Genomic DNA, 25,715 nt, shown 5'->3' with positions numbered 1-25,715 from the left:
CCCTGTACGGGGTTGATTTTCTAATCACAACAAATTCTCAGTGTTTAGCTGCTTGGTTTAAATTTTAAAATATAGTCTTAAAAACTATCGATATATTTCCATAACTCTTATTGTTTCTGCTCCAGTTTGTCATTGCATACCTCTGTCTAATTCCTACATGTCAGATTATCCTCCAGCTCTGCAAGTATGCCCACAATGGCAGCCCAAGATTGTCTAGGCTTAAAGTCATATACTGTCTTCTCTCTTTACCTTTGCTGAGTGGGAATGGTTTATAGACTGCCTCTGATTTTTGACTGGAAGAGAGTCATTTCTAGACCGTTCAGTAAACATTTATTACTTGCTGACTGTGTGCTGAAAATCAGATCCTTACTTTCAAAAAATTCATTGGAAGTTTCATCCTACCCTGCATTACTGCAGCATCTCCCAAAGTATTTTTCCCAGAATCTACTCGTTCTAACAGATGTCAAAAGGTATTGTGTGAAAAGAGGCTCCAGGATCAAATAACTAGGGGAAACAGTGAGTTAATAAAGGTATTCCGGTTTCTTTAATACCTTAACATGCATCCCACCTCTCCCAGTGAGGTATAGCACATGCAGATTTATTAGCTCAGGGAATCCTTTCTCTACATAGCATCTTGTGCGTCTAAGGCTTTCAAATACCCTTTGGGAAATACTAAGCACACAGTCTTATACAATCTACCTTCTGTATTATAAAGTCATTCTCTTCTGGCTGCTGAGGGTCTGTTAAGCATTTATTGAACACCTACTATATGTCAAACATCATGCTGTGTGCCAGAGTAACAGTCAAATAAGATGCACCTCTATTCTTTAAGAAGCTCACAGTTTTATAGAATCATATGCTTCCACCCATTATGTAGAGCTGCGTTGTCCATTATAGTAGCCACTAACCACTATGGTTACTTAAATTTAACTTAATTAAAATTAAATAAAAATTAGGTTCTTATCTTACTAGCCACACATGTCTAGTGGTAATTGTATTGGGTAGCACAGATACTGAACATTTCCATCATTGTGGAACATTCTCTTGGACACCACTGAATTAGAGGTCTATGATACACTATTACTACCCTCTCCAACCATGAATGGCTGCCAGATGTGTTCAAAATTGTCCCTATGCTGCCTCAGTGAGGCATTGCCATTTAGCTCTTTAAGCTCCTGGGACGGTCTGCTTCTCTTTGCGAGGCCATTTCCCTCCCAGTTTACAGAAGAAGAACAGATAAGACTCACAACCATCTGCTCAATGCTTCTGCCTAGGTCTCATTTCAGGATCTCCACCTCAGGGAGCAGCTCGATACCTCAGGAGTGCTGTTGGTCTCTGGGGCACCAAATCGTCATTACACTTTACTCTGCCTGCAGTGTTGGAAATTGCTGTAGAATGTCAATCACAGCAGGAATTAATTCATCTTCATGAGCATTTGTATGAAAATGTGAATTGTCAGTGTGGCTTGATGCCCATATGAGAGCCTGCCAAGTGTTGGCTGCTATGTGTGGTCTAGACTAGTTCAAATTTCCCAGCCAGATAAGAGTAGATTCTTTGGCTCCAAAAGATGTCAAATGAGTATTAAGTTGGGATTTGAATGCAGGAAGGTTTTCCTTATTGAAATATAACAGTATATATTTCACCATCTACCTGTCCCACCACAATAAAAGCATGAGGAGAAGATTATAAGCAGTCACTAAGTAGGGACTTGTGTGGTCACTTGTGTGGCCTTAAGAACACTTGTTCCCATGAAGTAATTTTATATATAAAGGTCAGATATACAAGCCACCAACAAAGCCACTTAGCCATAATGTAGTACTGGACCATAGTACTAATCAGTATTAGTTCCATGATGTTAGTGTTCATAGATTCCTATCACATTGTGAATCTGAGTGTAAATGGACCAACAAATAAAAATGAAATGCATACAGGTAGATCTGGAGGAAGAAAGAGGAATTCAGACTACTCCAAAGGGAACTCCCTGGAGTTCCTTGAATGGGCCATGACCTCTTACCTCCCGGCCATGGTATGTGCCCATCCGTCTGCCTCCAGGTCCTCCTAAGTCTTGCTCATCCTGCAAGTCTTGGCTTAAACATCCCTTCCTCAGAGTCGACTTCTCTCACTCCACATCATGGTAGGTCCCTGCGGACTGCTCCCAGAGCTCCCTGATCCCAAAGAGGGCAACCAAGTAGACGCCACAATATCTGGAAGGAGTAGTGTCAGAAGGGATAAACCATCACTTCCACTATTTTCTGTTCCTTAAAAGTGAGTCACTAAGTCCAGCCTACACTTAAGGGGAGGGGAATTAAGCTCTATCTCTTGAGGAGAGGAATATCCAAGAATTTTTGGATGTATGTTTAAAGCACCACACAGACGAAAATTTTTTAACTGGTGATGTTTGTCTTCGGCCCCTGTATTGCCCTTTCTTCTCATTTCCCACATCCTAAAGCTCAGGTCTGCCACCTCTCCCAAGTGCTCATTGCTCCAGACATCGCCTGCCTCCGTGGAAACACCCATCACCTCAGTGTAGTCACTTCCTCTTCCCCATCCTAGCCACGCGCCTTGAAGAAGACAACCTAGGCAGTGGACTCCACTCTCTCACTTCCCTTTTGATTCACAGGAATCTGCACTCGGTCACTCCAGAAACCTGCTCTTTCTCCTGAAGCAGTACCCCTGCAGGCCTGTGCACTTACTTGTGAAACAGAGAAGAAACAATGAATAATATAGTTCACTAATAATTCACGTTATGGATAAATCTTAAAAACATTGTGCTGAGCAAAAGAAACCAGACACAAAAAGGCCAACTGTTTGATCCCATTTATATCAAATTCCAGAACCATCTAAACTAATCCACAGCATCAGAAACCAGATCAGTGGCTGCCTGGGGCCAAGGGTGGGGGTAGAGGATTGACCACAAAGGGACAGGAGGCAGTTTTCAGAGGTGATAGAAATGTTTCATGTCTTAATTGTGGTGGTGTCGTGGGAGCATATAGCTGTCAGAACTCATCAAACTGTACGTTCAAATAGAAGGATTTTACTGGAGACAAAATATACCGTGATAAAATTTATTTTTAAAGTATGTTTGATAAATATATCTGACATATTTTACAAACAACCTCAATATTCACAAGAAGAATGTTTTGACAGGTCTTCGTGGAAAACTTTTGTCTTCCTGCTGCATGAGTGGTTAAGGAGATAAAGTGGAAGGAAAAGTAGCCAGAAGTACTTCATGTCACAGAGATAGGTGGCTCTCCGTCCCCTCTGGCAATAGTAGGAACGACTGTAACCCATTCCGCAGCACATCACCTGGGGAGATTCCAGAAAGTATCCCAGTTCTCAGGCCTCATCTCAGACCTGTTAAATTAGAATCTCCAAATTTGGGGCCCAAGCGAAGGAAAGCTCTCCAGATGGCTCTCCTGTGACACTGCGGGAGAGCCCCAGTGCTTCTCAAACTTTGTCCTGCCCAAGAACATCTGAGAGCGTGGGAAGGGTTCTACCACTGGAAATTCTGATTCCGTAAGCCTGTAATGGGGCTCATGAATCTGCATTTTTCATAAGCTCCCAGGTAATTCTGATGCAGGTGGTCCAGGCATCACACTTTGAAACGCATACCAGCTATTCTCAAATTTCTAAGCAGAATTGGAGTTCAACAAGATGCCTGGGCCAAAGAGTGGCCCTTACATCTTGATTTTTTTTTTTTTTTCTGAGGACGATTAGCCCTGAGCTAACTACTGCCAATCCTCCTCTTTTTGCTGAGGAAGACTGGCCCTGAGCTAACATCCATGCCCATCTTCCTCTACTTTATATGTGGGATGCCTACCACAGCATTGCTTTTGCCAAGCAATGCCACATCCGCACCTGGGATCCGAACCGGCGAACCCTGGGCCGCTGAGAAGCGGAATGTGCACACTTAACTGCTGCGCCACCAGGCCCGCCCCTCATCTTGATATTTTAGATGGCATCCAGACCCATTACTTCTGTTTCCTTAAGCCCAGGCTTCCTGCCTCCACCCCAGCCCTTCCCCCAGATCCACCGGACACCCAGTACCCTATCTAGACAGTGGTGTTTTTGTCACCCCCTGCTGGCAGCAGTCATCACCATACTCTAGAAGCCCATCCCCCGAGACCTCACCCGTTTATCCTGATGCCTCACCTGTGTTAGAGCCCCCATCACACAAACCTTAGTGCTACTGGGGCCCAGTGCTCCAGGCACATAGCTAGGTGCTGGGGATACAGCGATCGGCCAGGCTTGATCCTTGACATGAGCCTTCTTATCAGTGCCGAGATGTGAATGGTCCTAATTCTGCCACTGGTAAAATGAGAGGCCGTAACCAAGAGGAGTGGTCCTTAGCATGAGGTTCTGTGAACATGCTGGGTGGAGCCTGAACGCAGTTCTGGGACCTTGCCTCCTGTTCCACCAGAGCTGCCACGTTTCTCTCCTTCCTGCCTTCTTTTTGAGGTTACGGTAGAAGAAATGGTTTCTGCTGCTAAAACAAGTTGTAGACCCACCAGATTAGGAAAGGTTTCGATTTCCCTCCAGTTCTGGCACATTGTGGATCTAGAATGACATCGATGGTCACTGCCTTTCCTTTTACTTCATTTATTTCTATTAGTATAATTATTTTAAAACAGAGGGTTATGGTAGAGATTTATGTCTATGTCTTATTAACATATTTCAGCATAGAAGAACTTTACATGGCCTGTAATAACTATATACTTTCAAAATTTGATATGGTCAGCATCTGAGGATATAACAAGAGGGAAATTTTTTCAGTAAAGCCAAGGACCAGGTGCTTTAGGAAATATGTTTGTGTATTACCTCATTTATTCTGCACACAATTCTATGAGATAAATAATGTTTTTATCTCCATTTTAGAGAGGAGGAAAATCAGGCAAAGAGGTGAAGTAACTTGTCCAATGTCACAAAGCTCTGTGGGGCCAGGAGTTGAACACATGCATTCTGACTCCAAAACCCAGACGTGGCCTCTGCTGAGGAAATGCAGGAGGTGGCTTTTTGCCCAGGGACACACTAACTCAGTTGGGTTCTGATGATGGACAGCAGCTAGATGATTCCCAGGGTTCTCTTCCTCTCTCAGCAGTGTCTGGCTGTGAGACCATAGTCAAGTCACATCAACTGTCTGAGTCCACGGAATGTGCGTTGTTGAATGACTCCAGTGGATAACAGTGTGCAAAGAGCTGGTGCTCAGTGCCGGGGCAACCAAAAGTCATGGCCCCTGCCTCAAGAAGTTCAATGTCTGTAGGTCAGAAGACCCAAACCCAAAGCCTACAGAGGTCCTACAGAGGTCGCACCTGTGAGTTAGCAAGCCGGTAGTGATAGGAAGCTGTGGGAGCAGGCACCATGCAACCCCAGCTTGTGGTTTCAGTGGGAGAGCAGAGACCCGGGGTTTCCAAATCAAAAGAAATTGGAGCTCCAACATTTTAGGTGAACTCTCCAGAATTTTAAATGGTGGCAACCGATTAGAGCGGTTCTTGTATTTTATTTTTAAATCTACAGGCCTAACCAACTCTTCCTAGGAGTACAATTTGCCTAGGGGCCATCGTCTTGCATTCCTGCCTTAAACAGAGACTGTGGTGGGCAGGCGAGAGTCTGGCCCATTACACATTCAGTGTCTGCACTTGGAGTGTTACTTTTAGAGTTTTTCCTTATCTCGAAAACCCAGAACATCCAAGCATAGGAAGTGAAACATGCGGGAGGGCGGGTGGCATGTTTGGGGTGTACGGGGTTTGTGTGAAGCAGACAAAGCAATGGCCATTTGATTAGGTTGATGTCAACTTCATACCGTACTGCTCTCTGCTCCATCACCATTGCTGGTCTGCAGGGGCTGTACTGCTGCAGGCAACAAGGCACAGTCACATCTGTTCCTTTATCATTGGCTTCACTTGACACGACCAGTGTCATCGCCAGTTGGCATTTAGATTGTTGACCCCGTTGCTGCCAAGCCCCGGCCGTCAGCAGCTGTTGTTATTGTATATGCCTACTCCAAACAGAGCCTTCAGAAACCCCGTCGTATACCACCTCTGCTCTAGGGAACTGGCAGAAAATACCAGCATACTCACAGCACACTCAAGAGATTTTATCTATTCATCTTTGAAAAACATTGGCAAATGGACAGGAGTCAAATATGCTGTTTACCCACATCTAACATACGCTGGTTTTCGTTTTATGGCCCTAATGATTGAAGAGGAAGACTTGTCATTAAAGTTGGCACTCCTGCTCGTATCTAAATTCCATTTTTAATATAAGGTTTCTATTGTGGTTTGCTCTTTTTTTGGAACTCACTGCTTCCCTAGTGGTTACAACAGCCTTTGTACATACACTACAGAGGAATCTTAATAAGTGCTCACTGAGTGTGGTTTTCTGCTTGGTGTCACTGGTGTGAGATGTTAGCGTTATAAGAGGTTCTCAGACATAGTTACTCTTTATTTTGGTTTCTGTTGATGGTGCAAGGGTGCTTGGCATTTGCATTAATAGAGACACATTGTTCCAAATGGAAGAATTCTTATAAACATTTTCGTTTCCAATATTGACAGCAATAACAGAGGAATTTAATTAGTTGGACATGCACGTGTTCTTGGAGCACAAGCACACACATGTGCACAGACACACACATGCTAATACTCATTTTTTCCTGATAAAGCTTCAAATCTTTGAAAATGCCTTCTCTGAGTATTTTTTTTTCATTGTGTTAATGGAATTGTATTCTTCCTTGAAGCTTTGAAATTATTTCTTCCAAAATTGGTATCTATGCCGTCTTTTTCATTGTCGTTTAGTTTTATTTTAAATTACGGTAAAATACATATAATACAAGATGTGCCGTCTTAACTATTTTAAGTTTACAGTTCAGTGTCATTAAGCATGCACACGTCGTTATTCAACTATCACCCCCATCCATCTCCAGAACTTTTCATCTTGATACGTATGGTTCTTATTATTTTATTTTTTAATGTTTTTTCACGTGTGAGCCAGGTCTTTAGGATGTGCAGTTGAGGCCAGAAAGGGGAACAAAAAGTATGCAAAGGAAAATGGTATCTGCTTTCATTTCTCTTCAGCAGAGGCAGTGCTGCTCGCAACTCTCAATACATTAGACAATCTCCCTCTTACATTGGGAGCAAAACAGAGTGACAGCAGTGCCACATAGTGACCTCTATTGCTAAAAAGTCTAAAATTATAGTTACGTAATAAAATATCAGAAGAGCAAGTAAGGAAGCAGCCCTAACAAGTAAAAATTGCCTTGGCCTCCAAAGCACGTTCCCTTTATGTAAAATTCATGTTGTTTTCATGGTTCATTAATTGGGAATCTGAGACTAAAAAGAGAAAGGCTCGCCTCGTCCCGCTCTCTGACAGCTGTGGAAGTTTCTAAGGGACTGTAGGCACGTGCGGAGTTTACTCCATTCTTGTTCGAAATGTGTCTTCTTACTGATGTAGCATCACTGCCCTCCCAAGATAGGAGAAATAGTGGACTGTTTATGGCCACGTGACTTTGGAAAGGCAGCTTGGGCACCCATTTATAACCACCTGGGCTTTAAAACGATAGAGTCACACTGCTCGTGGTATCCGCAGGGTCAGCAAACTTTTTCTGAAAAGATCCAGATACTGGGGCTGGCCCCGTGGTGCAGCGGTCAAGTGCACCGCGGCCACTTCTGCGGCCCAGGGTTCGCTGGTTCGGATCCTGGGTGCGGACATGGCACTGCTCATCAAGACATGCTGTGGCAGGCGTCCCACATATAAAGTAGAGGAAGATGGGCATGGATGATAGCTCAGGGCCAGCCTTCCTCAGCAAAAAGAGGAGGATTGGCGGCAGATGTTAGCTCAGGGCTAATCTTCCTAAAAATAAAAAAAAAGATCCAGATCCTAATGTTTTGGCTTGTGGGCCATAAATGGTCTCTGTTGCACTTACTCAACTCCACCACTGAAGTGGGCAAGCAGCCCCAGACAGTGCATGAACCCATCGGTGTGAATGTGCTCCCATACAACTTCATTTGTGGATGTGAAAATTTGAATGTCATGTAATGTTCAGGTGTCATGAGATTTTATTCTTCTATTGATTTTTTTTTAAAACCATTTACAAATGTAAAAGTCATTCTTGCTTTTGGGCCATACAAAACAGGTGTGGTCTGGATTTGGGCTGTGGGCTGTAGTTTCCTCGCCCCTCATGTAGAGGAAAAACAGGATTCCAAGGCCCTTTGACAAGATCTGAATGACAGATCTCGGTTCAAATTCTCGCTTTGCCAAGTATTAACATGCAACCTTGGGCAAGTCGCTAATGTGTCCAACTTTCAGTTTCTCCATAGGGAAACATAATGGCCATCCCACAGAGATGAGAGTCAGTGACTAAGTGGGACACGAAACGGTGACCAGCCCCTAAAGCCCTGAGGAGGCTATATTTCTCTCTACGAGAGCTTGAGAACCCATTTCACTTGGTGGTTGCCAAACTCCTAGCAAGCAATCTTATTTTATTAAAATGAAAATTCACTTTGTGTCATGTCTATTTACTCCATTAACATAATACTTTGATCCTACCAAAGGAATGAGACTGTTAAAAAACTACAAACTTCCTAAATTACAGGCTCTCTGAGGAAGAAAAATCTCCATGTGTTTTCACCAGACACACAATAGAGGTCTTATTAAGTGATGGCAAGCTCTGTCCTGTGGTGAATTCAGCTAGGCTGAATGGCTTCTGTGGAATTCTTTGTTTTCCCTGGGGAGGTAAATTCTTTCTCTAGGGACCCATGCCCTGAAAGTTCAGGACACACCCCAAACGACAAATCCTATTTCTTCGGGTTCTCTTGAACATCATTAAGAGTTGGACCCATTAAGCTTCTTTCAGAACAAATAAAAGTCTGCGCCTGCAGCCTACCCTCACCAGCCGGTGCCTTTCCCTCCCCACCCTGATGAAAAAGCCAAGTGACAGAAGTAAGGGGAGAATTCCTTCCCCTGCCCTCCCACATCCAGTCTTCGAAGAGCTGGGCACCCCAACAGGTGGGCACTGGGCCATGTTGAAATCTGTTACATCCCTCTAAGGGGGTGGGTGCATTCGATCACCCTTTGCTCATCCCAAAACAAGGGGCATAAGGAGCATCTGCCAGAAGCAATCCAGCTGTGCTGACAAATGCGAAGTGTGGAAGGGAGGAAGTCAGACCCCTTGGAGCTGTGAGGACCTCCAGCCAGGCTGTGGAGGGGGTGGGCAGCCAGAGACGGGAGGAGGGAGGAGGAACGGCTGACAGCCCGCGAGGGCCGAGACTGTGCTCATTGGGTTACCGATAGCATCACGCTGATGGATGCGTGGTCACGGTCAGGAGCTAAGAGTGCGCCAGTGATAAGGATTGGATAGGGGAGGACGTGGCAGGTAGTTCTGAAGAGTGAGTCAGGTTGTTAAAAAGCACAGCGTGGCAGAATGGGGGCCTGTGGGGCTTTGGTGAGGAGATCTTGAGAAATGCAGTGACGGCAAAATGTTTTGATTCATGCTCTTGCTTTCATGAGACATTGTGAGGCAGCCTGCCGTGTGTCCATAACCCATCTCCTGTGGTTCAATAAAAGAGCTTCAAAAATGTGCAGCTCTGCCTTTCTAAGAACCAGTGTAAATCAAGAGACTGGATATGTTTACATAAAATGACTGATTTTTAATGTTTGCAGGATTTGGGAAAAGAAGAGTAGTTTGATTCTTGTATCGTATGAATAAATATTCTCCATGGGTGGTCGCTCTGTGTGTTCATCTATGCATGCATATGTATACATGTGCTTGGGGGCGTGCATACGTGTGCATACATTCATACACACACCCCTCCATAGGGAAACGCCGTCCATGTCAGTAATGTGGACTGCTGTTTAAGAACAGAACTAATCAAATAAATATTGTTCTTTCCTGTTTAGGGAGGTCTGGCCCTGCCATGTTTCTATTTTTATTTCTTTTGGCTTATTTGCCACCCACATTCCTAAAAGAAAGCAGAAAGAACATTTCTAATTCCTGTGTGCTGGCTGGATCCCATATATACTTTAAGTTGGGAGAAGTTTTAAAAAATTTTTGTTGTCTGGCCGCCCTGCCTGCCTTATGAGAATTCAGACTTTGGCATATTAGCAAGGAGAAACAGTGGCCCTGGCTATGGGCCGCCCGTGCATGGTTCCATTGACCAAGTCCCTGTCCCTGTGGCCAGGGCTGGCTTTGTATGGCAGCTGACTCAAGGGGATTCAGCTGAAAGCTCATACAGACATGAATGAAGATCTATTCGCACGATCCCTTGGGATATAGTGAACTAGTAAGGAAGACAGGTTTTCAAGTTTTAACCTTGGCCAGCCTAATTACTAGCTATGTGTCTTTGACCAAAGGACTTAACCTCAGTTCTCTCCTGTGTAAAGTGAGGATGACACCACTTGCTACCTCAGCCTGCAGTGAGGACTGAATGAAATCATGAATGGGAAGCCTTGAGCACAGAACGTGGCACGCAGAAAAAGCGCAGGAAGTGCTAGATACTGCTCTGTGGGGAGCACGGTACAATTTTGTTAATCGATTAAGGCTCTTACACTGCTGCCGCATCTTGCCCACTCCATCTTTTGTGACTCGACACTACTTCATTCATTCATTCCTCAAGTTATTTATCTGTATAATGCCTCGTTCCAAGACTCATTTAGGGTGGCTAGTGTCAGGCTCCTACTGGAATTCTTTCTCTCAATTCCCAATAAATAAGACACAACTATGTTAAGAAAAAGAGTTTTAAAAAAATCTTTAGGCTCCATGCTGGATCCTCACCCAAGACACATGCTCTTTACTTCCTGGTCAGTTTGCCCTCCTGAACAGAAGCTTCCAGACCAGAAGCCCCGCCCCAGGACCACTGGGGAGGACCTGCATCCTCTGGCTTCAAAGGCCCTGAGGACAGGAGTGGAGGGCTCTGAGCCCAGGGGGAGGGCACCTCAGAGATCCTCCATGCAGGGTCAGGGTGTTTCCAAACTTCCCCAGGCTCCCGGAACCAGCTCAGAATGGTCCAGTTCAGTGAGGAGACTGAACTGGGTCCATGCACCTGGAAATGTACAGAGTGGCCCTGCTCTGGGTGAAGGAGGAATCCTCCTCTCTTGTTCGGCCCTGCAGACCTGAGGGCTCCTGAGAAAGTCATGCCCCAGGAGGCCCCAGCCATGGAATAACCTGCATACCCAAGGGAGCTGGGCTTGGAGGGGCCCTTCCCCTGGAATTGTCAAGGCATTTGGGAAAAGGCCAATCTTATTCTCTCTGATACACACAGCTATTTGGATTCTAGAAAGTGAGAGGAGAAACACTCCACAACGAGGGGAGAGCTGACCTCATCTGGACAGCTGTGGTCCTGAGAGCAGGGCAGGCGGGAGGGAGCTGCCCCCACCCCACTGCTGCTTCCACCTTCAGCCGTCCAGCTTTCCCACAGGGAATGGGCTGGAGAGCAGTTGGGAATGTTTTGTATCTGCGTGTTTGTTTTTCTTTTCCTTTTTTCTCTTCTCTCTTATCCTGGGGATTTCCCTGCAGCAAGCAGGCTGCCATTTTCCTGGGCTCCCCCTGGAAGTGCGACGCTGTCCTTCAGGGCAGAACTGCGCCCCCTGTCTGCGGGAGGGCTAGCTGCCAGGCCACATCCTTAGCAACCAGCTCTGGGGTCCTGGGATCCTCTTTCTCTCTTTCTGTCTTTCCTTGCCCCCTGAGTCCTGTTCCCTTTCTCTGAGTGCTCTGTCTCCCATCTGGGCAGCTTGCACCCTCACAGACATGGAAGCAGGGCATGAAAGGATGCACAGGAGTGTTCTGGGCAGGTGAAGGAAAGGGGCTGTCCTTGCAAAAGAAACAAGCATGCAAGACACAGAAACAAACACGCAAGGGGTGTGCGAGGCTGGAGAGAAGAGGGAGGCAGATCCCGCCATCCTTGCAGTCACTGGAAGTCGCTGGGACTTTATCTGCTAGGAGATGGAGATGAGTGGAAACAAGTGTATGCCTCTTTGGATTTGCAGCAGCTCTGTTGATGACACACGCAGAGATTAGAGAGTGCTTCTCCACCGTTGACCTTGGCTACACATTGGAATCACAGGGCAACGTGGTATCACAGGAAATTCTGAGCCCTTCACACTTGATGATTAGGAAACAACAGCTGATTCTGAATCTTATAATCAAATGCCTTAGCACAATACCACTTCCTCTTCTGAATCTACAGCCCCTAAACCCACACCTGCCCATCCTTGGAATTCTTTTGATGCCAGTATGGCGATGCTTCTCATAGTGTCATGATGCTAGAAGAAGCCTCATCGAATCTTTGTTCCTGTCTACAGTCAGAAATTGCCTCAAGCTGACCCACGTGGTTTAGCTGACCGTCACAGCATCCCTTGCTGATGCCAACTCGCATTTCTTCCTGTTCTCATCCTCCTCGCTCCTCCAGGAAAACTGCTAGTTCCAAAGGGACTTGCTTTTGCTACCGCTGGGTTAGATTTTGAGACAAGGAAATAGCAAAATATCTGCCTGGCCTCCAGTGTAGAAACATGGCCTGGGGGAACGGGTGTTGGCAGGAGCGGAGGACCCTGGAGGGGCAGGTGGGTCAGGGATGGTTCTGGTGGAATCTTGGCAGACACAGCCAGCCCAGTTGTTTGAAATGGAGGGGGGAAGGGGGCAAGACCCATGAGAGAAGTAGAATTTTCAAGATGGTTAACATTGTCAATCCATGCACTTAGGGGAAGAAAAAAATAGCCGATAACAAAAGAAACAAATGGGCAATATGGATACCACTTGGAGGTTTTTAAATCTCTAAGAAATGGAATTTGAAGGATGAAAGGCACCACAGAAAGCCATCTTTCTGACCCGCTGTGGGGAATGAAATTCTTCCTGATTATAGGGATCTGGCATTACCCACACCCTCATCCTCCAGCCCAGCCAGAAATGGTGTCCCTGTACTTTGTGATGCAGTTCAAGCCCTCTTTCCCAAGCCTGTCTCTACCTGAGAGGAGCCTGGGGGCTGAGGAGAGGTGAGGCCTGGCCGCCTCCAGCATGGGGGCAGGTGGACTGGGGGCCTGAGCCGGGCTGCCGGTTGGTGGGCAAAAAAGCGCTTTATAAAAGGAGCACCAGGTCCAACTGCCTTTTGTGGTGCACTCACCGCTTTTCTTTCGTGTCTTTTTGGCAACCATCACCTTAACATATTACCTTTAAATGTGCTGAAGAAGCTCTGCTATTGGAGAAGGCGAGTCCATTTACACAAAGGTCATTTCACCAAGTTTTCAGCACAGTGTTCTCCTTCTGCTGACCACACTGCCTTCTCCACCCACCTTCCTTTTGTCTCTTTGTGTCCCGTTCTTCCTCAATCATTGCTTTATTTCCAATATTTCTTCCTTTCCTTTCTTCTTGTTTCTCAGAATTAGCAGGAAGTTGGTAAATTAAAAAAAAAAAAAAAGGAAATAGGCTTTAAAATGCTCTTGTGGCACTTCTATTCCTAATATATGTTAAAACACTAGGAAAAAGAAAGAGCCTCAGTTCTTCCCCCGCCCCCCCCCCCCCCCACCGCCCCCGCAGCGGAGTAATGGAAACAGCATGGTTTTCGTTTGTTTACTTGTTTTTGAGTCAACCAAATCTGGGTTCAAATCCATATTCTTCCACTTGCTAGGTATGTGAACTGGGGCAAGATACTTCAGTTCCCTGAGCCTCCATTTCCTCATCTGTAAATGAGAAAAGACTGCCCACGTCACAGAGTTTTGAGAAAGAAGTACACAAAATAAATACAAGCGCCACCACCATAGGTACTCAATGCATAGTTCCCTCCGCCTCTCATTTGACTGGGTCTATAGACCTAATCATTGTTCTTCTTCATTGGATTTAGTCTAATTAACAAATTTTTTTAAGCATCTGGTATGTGCCAGGTCTTATACATGAGGGTCCAAACAGAAACATGGTATGATTCCTCTCTTCAAGAGCGGTCTCGTGCTGCCCTGAACCAGGACGGTGATAACCTCCCACAGAACAATGTGAAAGGTGCTCCCGGCACTCGGGGAACCAGAAGAGGAGCGCCTAAGACTTCTTGGGGACAGGGTGGGGAAGATACGAGAAGGTGTGCCTGAGCAAGTGACACCGATCAAGAGCCTTGAAGGATGTTGGAGTTGGGAGAAATGTGTTCTGGAAAGAGAGGGCCAAATGAAAGCAGATATATGGAAATTGCTGTGGGTTGAACAGGAGAGGCGAGCTGGGGAGTGATGGGGAATGAGGCTGAGGAGTTGAGAAGGGTCCAGATCAAGAAGAGCATTGTATGATAGAGTTGGGACTTCGTTTGAAAACTGTGGAGAGCCATTAGAGGAGTTTAGCTTAAGAACAGCCAATAATGCCGGAGGGACTTAGCCTGAAGCACGCTGAGCCGGCCCAACAAGGTGCCTCTCTAGAATCGAGGGGGTGTGCAGAGAGTCCACAGGCCAGGAGTCCCAGCTCTGGCATTAATTAGTCGTGCCACCTTAGGCAAGTGGCTTACTCTCTCATGGTCTATTTTCACGTCTCTGAAGTGAAGGTCTTGGACTAGATAATACCCAAGTGTCCTCCTAGCTCTACCAGGAGTCTGTGATCCTGCAATTTTGTCACTGTTTTTCGGGGCTTGTTTCATAATTCCTAATGTTAACTGATGAAAACTGCTATGCCAGTGTGATGACTGACACCCAGTAGACATCTAAGTTTTTTCTTTATCTCTTCCATATAAAGATAGGTTACTAAAATGTATGATGGGAGAGTGTAATAAACTAAAGAGTCCGTTGGTTTCCTTGTAGTCTTGGCTGGGTCAGAAATTATTGGTGTGACCTAGAATGAGTCATTTTACTTTTCTGGACCACTTATTTCCTGCTCTTCACTACCAGTCCTGAAAATGGCTGCACTGAGAGATGAGAGATTTGACCCTTAGAGTTCACGTGAGTTTGTTCTATGTATATCAAAAAACTTGTTGCAAAGGCTAGCAAATATCTCTATTTTAGTTTAAAAGTTTTTAAATCAGAACGGAAGAGGCTGAGCATCTCATGCAAAAGGTATGCTTATTTCTTCCACCACCACCATTCCCCACAAAAACAAGGCAAAAGTCATTTTAACTTCATTTCTAAAAGAAAACATGATTTTAATTTGGGGATTTGGTCTACTTCTCTTTTTGTTGTTTTTTTCAATTACTGGAGCTGATTTTCTTAGAAAAAATTACATGTGTATTAAAAACACCTGAAAATCCAGAGAATAGGGGCTGGTCCAGTGGCACAGCAGTTAAGTTCGCATGCTTGGCTTCCAGGGCCCAGAGTTCACTGGTTCAGATCCTGGGCACGGACCTACACACTGCTTATCAAGCCATGCTGTGGCAGGCATCCCACATATAACGTAGTGGAAGATGGGCACAATGTTAGCTCAGGGCCAGTCTTCCTCATCAAAAAGAGGAGTATTGGCGGCAGATATTAGCTCAGGGCTAGAAATCCAGAGAATATGCAAAAGGAAAATAATCAGAAATGGAAAACATATATCGAGTCATTCACCCAGAGATAAACCCATCACATTGGACTCATATTTTGTTTATATTTTCCCAAAGTAATCAGATCAAATTATATATACTGTTATGTGACTTGACCAAAATATCCCTCTTCATACATTAACATAGAACAAAGTTTTAAGGCTCCTCTCAGATTCGGCGAAAATGAAATGATGAATTCCAATGCTGGTGGCAAGTGATGAGATGCAAGTGTGTGCAAAGTGATGAGGGAACCCAAGAAGGGAGCCAGTTAAGCCCTTCTGGGAGCTGACACTTGGATCTCGAAGGATACCAAAATTTGCCAGGCATTTCCCAGATAGAAGAAACAGCCCATGAGAACCTACTAGAAACCTTGATAGACCGTGGACTGTAGGAGACCAAGCGGGTGTGGTGAGTGGGGTTCAACACGAGGTGAGCAGAGGGGTGGGTGGGTCCTGGGTGTGAACAGCTTTGTCTGTCAGGCTGCAGAGTGCGGAATTTGTTCTGTTGACACTGGGGGACCAGGAACTTTACACAATCCATTACTGCCTCACCTCATGTTAAAGCAAATGATACCCAGGGAGCACAACCAAAACCTGGCTTTACTCTTTTCTTAAGAATGGATTTTTTAGAATCTTGGGGCTTAAAAAAACCTTCCTATACAAGCCAAATACAGTCTTGATGAACGTTTCTCAGAAAATTCTAATCACCTGTGCAGAAGCCTCTTAAGCACCTTTGGAGTTCTTCAGTGACCTGCCAGAATACTGCCTTCAGGGAACTCCTGCAATGGCAAATTTGTCTTTAAGGAGCAACCTGCCCAGAAGTTGTTCAGGCCACTCTCCCCAGTAGGAAGGAATGTGTTTGGCCATGCTGATTTATGCCTGCGGGGAAACTCTGATGAGGAAAGCTCTGTAACCCAGGATTGGCCAGCTTTTTGGTTTTTGTTCTTTAATCTCAGAACCAGCTGTTTCTTAACCAGCTCATTGGCGCCACCCAATGGGGAAGTGCTAGAATACACCTTTGAAGGGCTGTAGGCTTTTGAAGGGTGGATGGAGCTGAGACAGCCTTCCTCGCTTCTGATCTGTTATTTCAACCATTCCTCCCCTATAAGAATGTTGAGAGGCATCCCAATAAACAGTTTCCCACCTGCATTTGGAGGTTGCGGTGTGGTGAGGAAAGCGCTGGTCCTGCCTTTCACAGACTAACCCAGCAGCTCTGCTGAAGTCGCATATCCGCTCTCAAACTGTTCCCTCTTCTGCTTTTTTGTTTTTTTTTTCTAAACTCTTCCATATTTCTAGTGTCTACAGTCTTTTAGTGGCATAATCGTTTTAGTATTTACCCATTGCACTTGTAATTCAAAGTGGCATCAGTCTGCGTTAAGAAAAAATATCTCCTTGGCATTTTGAAAAGTCAGGAATGATTGCAACCATCTATAATTCATGTATGTCAATTAACATATGTCAAAATCATCCAAATGCATACTCATAAGAATGTGTCACCTGGTGTAGTGGAAAGAGCTGGCCTTTGCACTCAGATGGACCTCTGCTGAAATCCCACCCCTGCCACTCTCTGTGGCACTTTGAGAAGTGACTGTCCCTCTCTGAGCCTGTTTCCTCATCAGTCCAATGGGGATGGCAGCTCTTCCTCCACAGGATTAGGGTAAGAGTTACATGGGGTAATGTCTATAGAGCCGCAAGGGACACTGGGAGTGATGGACCTTTGTTTCATGGAAGCAACTGTTACTGTTTAGGCTCTGCAGCCACCTATCCACCCAGAGCAAACCACTTCTGCTCTGAGGACCGGATTCCTCTCTGTCAAATGGGATCATTCCTTCTCTTAGATTACAGATGCAATGATATAACCATCCGAAAGCTTAATGGGTGCTTAAGAAATGCTAGTTCCTTTCTTTCCGAAAATATTGACCCATTGCAAATAAGTACAGAATTAGTTATAAAGCCAAAATTGTGTTCATCCCATGATCCCTCCCTCACTCACTCTTTCCTTCTCTCTTTCATACACAAACACACACACACACAAGGCATTCCCACCTTATTTTTCCCATCTCTGTCATCAAAAGTTAACCAAAGACACAAGAACTTTTGGAAGCTTAACAAAGGAACAGCAGATTCGCTTTAAGGTCGTCGTTTATTTCCGTTCCTCCCACCAGGCTGTGGGTCCTTATTTGAACAGTTGCGCATTTAGCTGCCTGCCCGCCACCACTGGCCTCGTCCTTCTCGGCCCCTTTGCTCCAGCAACAGCAACCCCAGATCCCGGGCGGGCTGCACCCTGGCCACTCTTCCCTCCACTGTAGCCCCTATTTTTCAGATCTTTCTCCCACCCTCATCCATCAGGCTCCTTCTCCTCCAAATTTTGGAGCCCATCTCTGAGTACATTATCAGAGAAGTCTCTCAAGCCTCTTTCCCCAGCACGAAGTGAGGGCTGCCATGTTCGTGCTTCTGAAGAGACCAAAAAAGGGAACGAATGAATACTGAGTTCATGCATATGTTAAGACTTTTAACCTTCCCAATCACCTTCCCAGGAGAATATCAGCATTCCACTTCTCAGATGAGGAGACTGAGGGCCCATTCATTGCTTAATTAAACATTTATTGAACATCACTGGGAATCCAGCAGCAAACAGCAGACACAGCCCCTTCCTCTGTGGCTCTTACAGGATCTTACATGGGATGAATCCAGGAGGCAAGAATGAAACAAATAATAGACTAGTCCAGTTGTGAAGGAAGATGCTAGGAAAGTAGAAGAGGAGGCCGTGCCCTATCTCGGAGGTTAGGGAAGGTATCCTTAAAAAGGGGTATTTCAGCCAAAGACCCAAAGGCTAGGGGAGGTCACACAGGGGTAGTAAGGGCAGAAATGGGATCTAAATGTGGGTGCATTTGATTCTACCAGGCCTCATGGCCTCTCCTCCTCTAAATATCTGCATTTGTGTCATTGTATTTTGGCTTGTGATCTACATGTCTTTCTCCCGGATAGATTGTAGCTCCTTGCAAACAGCAACCTGGTCCATAGTACAAGCAATAAGCATCGTAAATGGTCATTTAATTTTTCAATATATGTATCTCTATGTACTTGCTTGTATCGAATAATATTATAGGGGTGTGAAAGTGCCTAGATTCCACCACATATGTTCTTTCTTTAACCAACCTGCTGGCATGCTTTCTAAGACTCCCTGAGCACTCCTGTTTGCCATCTCCTCTTACTCAGATGTTTTCTGTTTTATAGGCTGGGGTGACCCAGGGTCAGTGAGCAAGAGATGTAGCAGCTGGCATCAGCTCTGCAGCAGGTGGAACATGGAAGCAGCTCGTTCACCTAATTAAAATGACATGAAACGTGTCCTCCCTGAGCATGGCACAGGGCTCATTGCCAGCTTGCTATCCAGGCCCCATTCTTGAGGATGAAAGAGGGGCCACCAGCCTGTGCCAGGCTCTGTGCTAAGGGTGGGGGATACAGGATGAAAGCATATATAGTGATCGAATGAAGATTTCTTTTATCTGGCAGTAGCTCACAGTCAAGCAGGGCTAACAGACACCCCCATCCTCCATGCACACACACATGTATAAACCAGTTCATTGCATGCCACTCCAGGTGGGCACAGGTGGGGGTGTGGCTAACTCTACAGGGGGTGGGGTGGGAGGGTCGGATGGTCTTCCAGGCTGGTAAAAGTCATCTTGGCTTAGTTGGGAACATGAGTGGTAGTCAAGTAAAGAGGACAGGGTGTGGTAGAAACAGGCCACAGGCAAGGGTCTCAGCCTGTGCAGAGGCCCAGAGAAAGAGAACGGATGACACGTTAAGATCTGTAAATGCCCCCAAGGGCCAGGCAGGTGATGTAAATGGGTGAAAGGCCAGGTGGTTGCATGTCAGACCCACTGGTATATTCTTCATTTCCGTTAAGAAATGTCCTTCCTCCTGCTTTGCTTGACTTATACCCACTTAAGCTACCCTTCATTTTTCCATCTTTGACTGAAACTTAGGTAAAGAGAAATTGTTCTCCACTCTAAGAAAAACAGCAGTCTAGATCCAATTATATCTACCAGTAAGTGAAACTTTATTCCTATTGGAGAGACAATTGAGAGTGGTGGGGCCTGGGGCAAACTGGAGAGCGTATTCTCCCTCTGAAGAGGAGTCATTCTTCAGCTCCAGCTGCTTAGTGGCTCCAGACCTTGCAATATTTCAGAAAAAGCAAGCAACCTGGATTTTTGGCAAGCTAGCCAAGTTTTTAAACATCGTTTTGATTTTAAAAAGCAAAAGCAAAACACAACACGTTTGCATACTGAGCCTTATTCATGGGCCATGCTTGCAACCTTGTGTTTAAAGGCTCCAGAGGTCCCCAGGGTATTTTTCACAATCCGTCAACAAGTCATTGCTCTGCTTTCAATTTCTCCTAACCATCCTTCTCCCTCTGCTTTTCAGAAAGAGATGACGAGCAGGATGTGTCACTAACGCCCCAGCTTACCCTTCGGAAGAAAGAGAAAAGCTGTTTCCTGCTGGAGCCCTGAGCGGGGAGGAGGGAGAGCTCCCTGGCTGAAATGGCGCACCTCCTTCCAGAAGCGGGCGAGGTGGAGACAAGCGGTGGCTACGGTGGCTCCGAGAGACGTTCTCCCCTCCCCCCGGACGCTTTTGGCGGTCTGAGTGCTGCTAGCCCCAGGTGTGGACCTGGCCGACCTCGGCTGGGAGAAGGACCGCCCCTCCACCTTCCCGGCTCCGAATCTTCCAGAAGACGGCGCTGCCCTCCGTGCGTGTCACAGTCCTGTCTGTGACCTGCCGCCTAAGCTTCACTGGAATTCAGGTTTAGAGACTGAGATACCTATTTGTAGTTTTCCACTTATCTGCCTTGTCCGCTGGCCGACTTTTCTGTAACGTGTTTTCTAAGTACCCAGTGAATTTTGGAACTCTGGATGCTCAGCAAGTTCTTCTATAACAAGCCTTCGTGTTCAGGTCTTGGAAAGCTCCTGCCTTGATCCTGTGGTCCAACTTGTAAGTCAGAGACCTGAGACCCAGCCCGCAGCATCAACACAGTTTCCCTAATTGGGAGTTTTATCAGGGACCACTCCATGGGGGGCTTGTCTCTGCCCCACACAGGGTCTGCACGCTTTACCTACAGGGAAGAGAGTGGTTGCTGGTATAAGGCTGACGATTTACCAGTTCACCTTGAACAGAATGTGTTTCTTGTAACCACACCATTCCTTGCCTCTTCCATTCAAGATCTTTTTTACTGTTTCCCAGGAGAGAGAAATAAAAGGAAGTTATAAATGACCAAGAAGGATCAGCAGAAGCCCTGAGCCACATCAGTGCAGCGTTTGTCCTTTATGAAAGGGGAGGGAGTCGTGGCTGACTCTGCCTAACACTAAAATTTCACTGAAAAAGACAAAAGTACAATTGGTTATTCGGTGCGTGTAGCTGAAACGCCCAGCTCATTGATTTACAGCCTTCCTAACGGTCCCTCTGCGTTTCTAAATCCAGCCGATGTTTTCTTCCTCTTCCTCCACGCTCCCCCCTCCGCTGCTCTGTTATCTTATGGCACAAAATTAATTTCTGCGCCTCTCATTGTGCCACAGTTGCCCGGGTAACAGTGGAGCTGGAGCTGACTTCCTTCTTCCATCCGTCCCAATTTTTCTATTCCAGTAGACAGAATAATGCAGTCTGTGCTACATCCTGCCTTTTGAAACCTAAGTGAGTTTTAGTTGAATGTTGCCTTCTCTGATTCATGCGCGAAACTGTGGTGGCCGTGACAGCCTGTGACTAGGGGTAATAGTACTTCCATTGGAATTTGACAAAATCGCAGTTGGTGGAGGGAAGTAGATAAGAATGTATTAGTGTGTTTTAATGTAATACTGATTAAAGAATAACTAAATAGTTCTGATTTTGTTTCCTAATACGTAATGTGTGTTAAAGCCATTTATGGCTGCCATGACAGCCTAGAAAGCATGAAACCTTTCTTTGTCCAAACTAAGAAAGGGCTGACTGTCTGGGCACGGGGCATTCTACATTGACCTAACCCAGCAAATCGACCCTTGCTTCATATCATCAAAGTCGTCTCATGGAATCCAAATGTTGCTACCTCTCTCCGTATTGTTGTGCTCCAGCCCACAACAAATATACCCTTATTTTTTGGCTTCCTAAGTAACTTTGAGAAGACAGGATGGGCAAAGATTTTTCCCAGTATCACTTTTGGCTGAAAGAATATCTGATTGTCTTAAGGATCCAGAGAACAGAGAAATACGAGCCCCTATTCCCGACCTATGCAATATGCAGTAAGTACCACGTGGGAATGTCCAGCAGTGGGACCAAGAAAGGACAGCATGGAGCCCCTGCCCTGGGAGGAACTCAGAAGCGCCTCACCATGGAAAACCACAGGAGTTTTGCATTAAACAGTGGACTGTGTTCCTGCATTTCAGTAATGCCTAATCAAGTAGGATGGTAGACTCCGAAGACATTTGTTATTAATTCTTTTTAAGGTTGTTTTCTATTAACTATTTGTGCATATGAAATTTCCACTCAATTTAAAAATCCAAATATTTTTTAAACTTCTTGGAACAATTTCCTCCTGGTTATATTGCTAATTGCACTAATCAACTCTTCTAGGCTAAGTTCTGGCAAACCACTCTTATTTATTAATTACAGAGTGTTTCTATTCCCGCAGAACTTTGGCAAATTCTAAAGAAAATCATTACAAGTGATTTTTGTCTCTTTGGCCTGACTACATCTTACTTAGGTCTCATTATAAATGGAGGACGGGAGCTTCCGGTGTCTGCCTCGGGCATCTCCAGCTCTCTGGCTCTGAGACTGACACCCTGCTTCTTCCTCCTAACCTGGCTGGCTCTCTTTCATTTTCCACTATGTTTTTTAGTTGAGTAATACATGTATCCACTACTTTTTTTACTGTGAGAAATCTCAAAGTGGAAATTTCAAAAAGGAAAGATTACAATGAACATCCATATACCCTTCACTTGTGGGCATCAATTGTTAACATTTTTTAATTGTTAGCATTTTCTGTATTTTTTCTTTCTCTGAAAATATACATTCTTATTGCTGAACCATTTCAAAATATGTTGCAGACATCGTAAAACTTTAGAATACTTTATCAACTGTCCCCAAAATATTTATAGCTCTTTTTTTTGAGGAAGATTAGCCCTGAGCTAACATCTGCTGCCAATCCTCTTCTTTTTTGCTGAGGAAGCTTGTCCCTGAGCTAACATCCGTGCCCATCTTCCTCTATTTTATATGTGGGACGCCTGCCGCAGCATGGCTTGACAAGCGGTGTGTAGGTCCGCACCCGGGATCCCAACCGGCAAACCCCAGGCCGCCAAAGTGGAACATGCGAACTTAACTGCTGTGCCACGGGGCCTGCCCCATAATGTTTTTTTTGATCCAGGATCCAATTAAGAATCATACATTGCATTTAGTTGTCATTCTCTGTAGTTAATGGACTAGAGTTCTGCTTTTGTGTGTGTGTGTGTGCGTGTGTCTCTTTCACGATGCTGACATTATTAAGTAGTTCAGGTTGGTTTTTTGTAGAAAGTCCCACAATCTGTTATTTTTTTCTGATTATTTCCTCTTTATTAGATCCAGGTTAAACATTTTTAGCAAGAATACTACATTAGTGATATTATTTCTTTCCTATTGCATCACTTCAGGAAGCATATACTGTCTAGTTGTCTGTTTTCATATTAAGCTTGATCAGTGGGTTCAGGTGTTGCTACCTGACCCATTCATTAGAAAGGTCCATAATTCACTATGAAGCTCTGAATTCAGGATACCTGCATTTTATAGAGTGTGAGGCTGTGCATATGTGCATTCCTTTCTTAACATTCTCTAAGACGTCCAGGATCTGCAAAAGACTACAAGCATTGCAGTTAGATGATAAAGCAGTGACAAAGAATTCATCTCTTCTCATTTACCAGAGAGAAGGAGAAGCAAGAAGTTTCCTGCACAGGCCATACATGAGTATTCTGGCTAATGAGAATTTGTATGGTCCCTGTAGCCAGAGTTGAAATATATATAACTTTTTTTCCTCCAATCCTCGCTGTCCTCCCATTCAGACCCATGGTGTATTTTAGAGAGCATGCATTTTCATTGAAGGTAATTGCCCAAGGGTGCAAAAGTTGCTTTTGGTGGGGCGTGGGGAAGCAATCTTAGATATTATGATGGGTCATGGCCCTCCAAAGGGCCACAGTACATACACGTATGTGAAGTATGTATGAGGTATTAAAATTTCATGGGGATAGGGAGATGATTAGTAATAAAATGTCTAAAACTACTCCTTAGGAGGATGACAATGAAAAAAAAATGGGTTGACACATAGTCATCTAGAGTCAGTTTCTGCTTCCAAGGTTGTTAACTTTTACTTCCTGAGGTGTTTTCTCATTTCTGAGGGCCAGCATGAATGGAAGCAACTCTGAGAGATTTCTTAATCCATTCCTTCTACCCTCCCAAACCCTATCAGTAATATTGCAGGTGGAAATTCTATTCTTCTCTCAAACGTCTTCAGGCACAGGAATTCCTATAGCGTCCTTTGGTATAACCCACTGACAGCTTTGCAACATCTGAAATCCTTCCATCCAACTTGAGCCCAACTATTGTCTTTGAATTTCAGCTCACCTTTTCTGGTGTCCCACATTAAGAAAGATCCAAAAATGATATCAGATAAGTGAAAACATAATAAAGGAGAGCTTTAGTTGCATATCCATTAAAAACATCATAAATGAGAGCTTTATTGCATATCAATGAAATATTTGAAGACTGTTACCAATCGTCCTTCAGCCTTCTTTCCTTTAGTGTTCTCCCATTGACAGAATTCTCTTGGAAGTCTTGTTGTCCCATTGCTAACATTTTTGTAGCTCAACTTGAAACCTTCCCAAAGCTCTCCATGATGTCACTGTGCATTATGGATGTAACCAACAGTGAACATGTAAAATTATTGCATGCTTTCTCCATTATATTGTGTCTTTGCTAAGTGCTGACTTGATTTGTATACATTTATAAATTTCCTGTTATATTTGCCCACACGAAATCTTTATTATATTCAACCATTTTGATTCATCTTCTTGAATTTCCTTCCTTCCTACCTTTAACACTCCTCGTAAGGTTACGCTGCTTTGTTTTATTTAATCACTTCTCTACTTGGCAGAGCATTAAGGGACTTGGATAGACTTCCTCTCATCTTTTTGTGGAGTCCGTCATTCTGGTCATTGGTGGAAGCAGATCACATCCTGTGGTCTCTAACCTACATCACTTCCACACCCCATGGGTATCACACTGTGAAAAAAAGAAATATCATAGGAAAAGTATAGCCATGTCTTCAAGAAATGTGTACAAAAGCAAAATCACCCAGAGGAGTTGGATGTGTCACTTGTATAATACTGTTGTCATTTGTGCTTTGATCATTTTGGCACTTGATGAAAAGGTGATTCTCTCCTAGAATTAGCCAAACAAAGTGTGTTTTGGAAATAATGGTATCTTTTTTCCTGCCTTAAAAAAATATATCAACAAAAAAACTTTTATAATAGGCAATTATTTTCTGGGTAAGTTATTAATTCTGGGTAAGAAGTTTTCAATGAATAAATAAGGATTTTTGTAACTTTTAGAGGGAAGAGTCCATTTCTAATCTGACAATTAAGCTATTTTACTAGCTTGTAGTACTCTAATTTCAAAGTTTTTCAGTGTCTTTTCTAATTGCCTCAGAAAAAAATGCTTACCATATTTTTAGTTCCATTTGTGATTAAGGTAAGGGTTTGGTTATAAGAACAGACTAACACAATTCGATCGATTAGAAAAGCAAGATAAAACTAAAGGATATTTATGAAATCAGTTCTGTGTGAGCTTAGGAATTGAAATGTCACAAATAAAAGACACATAACCATCATCTATGTCTTTTTTTGTGTGCTAATTCATTTCTTTAACAAATATGATGTTCTTCATCTTGCAATGGTTCTGGAACAGGTAAATAAAAAAAAACCTATTAATTCTATAAAAACTAATTCAAAATTTATTTGAGAACACACCTTCACAGATTTGTATTTCAGAAGTTCCTTTATCCTATTACGGATTTCCCCCAGGAGGGTGTCATGCATGTAATTCAACTTCTCCACAGATTAATGTCATACATGCTTTTTTCTTTCAGTAGGATTCAATGTTAAATTTGATAACAACCTGACATAAATATAATAAGTCTAGACTACAGAAAAACACTCATCACTCAGAGTAAATAAACCTGAATTTTAATCTCAGATTTGCCACT

At 44.3% G+C, this 25,715-nt stretch overlaps 1 protein-coding gene across 3 annotated transcripts in view; it reads left to right on the top strand.

Moving 5' to 3' along the window:
- Window positions 1-25,340, top strand: part of MOB3B (MOB kinase activator 3B) — a 184,929-nt gene extending 159,589 nt beyond the window's left edge. For all 3 annotated transcript variants that reach the window (XM_070590728.1, XM_070590729.1, XM_070590730.1), the window contains exon 4: window positions 19,889-25,340. In XM_070590728.1, the coding sequence (XP_070446829.1) occupies window positions 19,889-19,918 (30 nt within the window). In that variant the 3' untranslated portion in view covers window positions 19,919-25,340. The remainder of the gene's footprint in view (window positions 1-19,888) is intronic.
- Window positions 25,341-25,715: the final 375 nt, after the last annotated feature.

This window comes from Equus przewalskii, chromosome 22 (genome assembly GCF_037783145.1).
Source record: "Equus przewalskii isolate Varuska chromosome 22, EquPr2, whole genome shotgun sequence".
Lineage (NCBI taxonomy): Eukaryota > Metazoa > Chordata > Mammalia > Perissodactyla > Equidae > Equus > Equus przewalskii.
The sequence above is the reverse complement of the archived record's forward strand: the minus strand, read 5'-3'. Positions and strand labels throughout refer to the sequence as shown.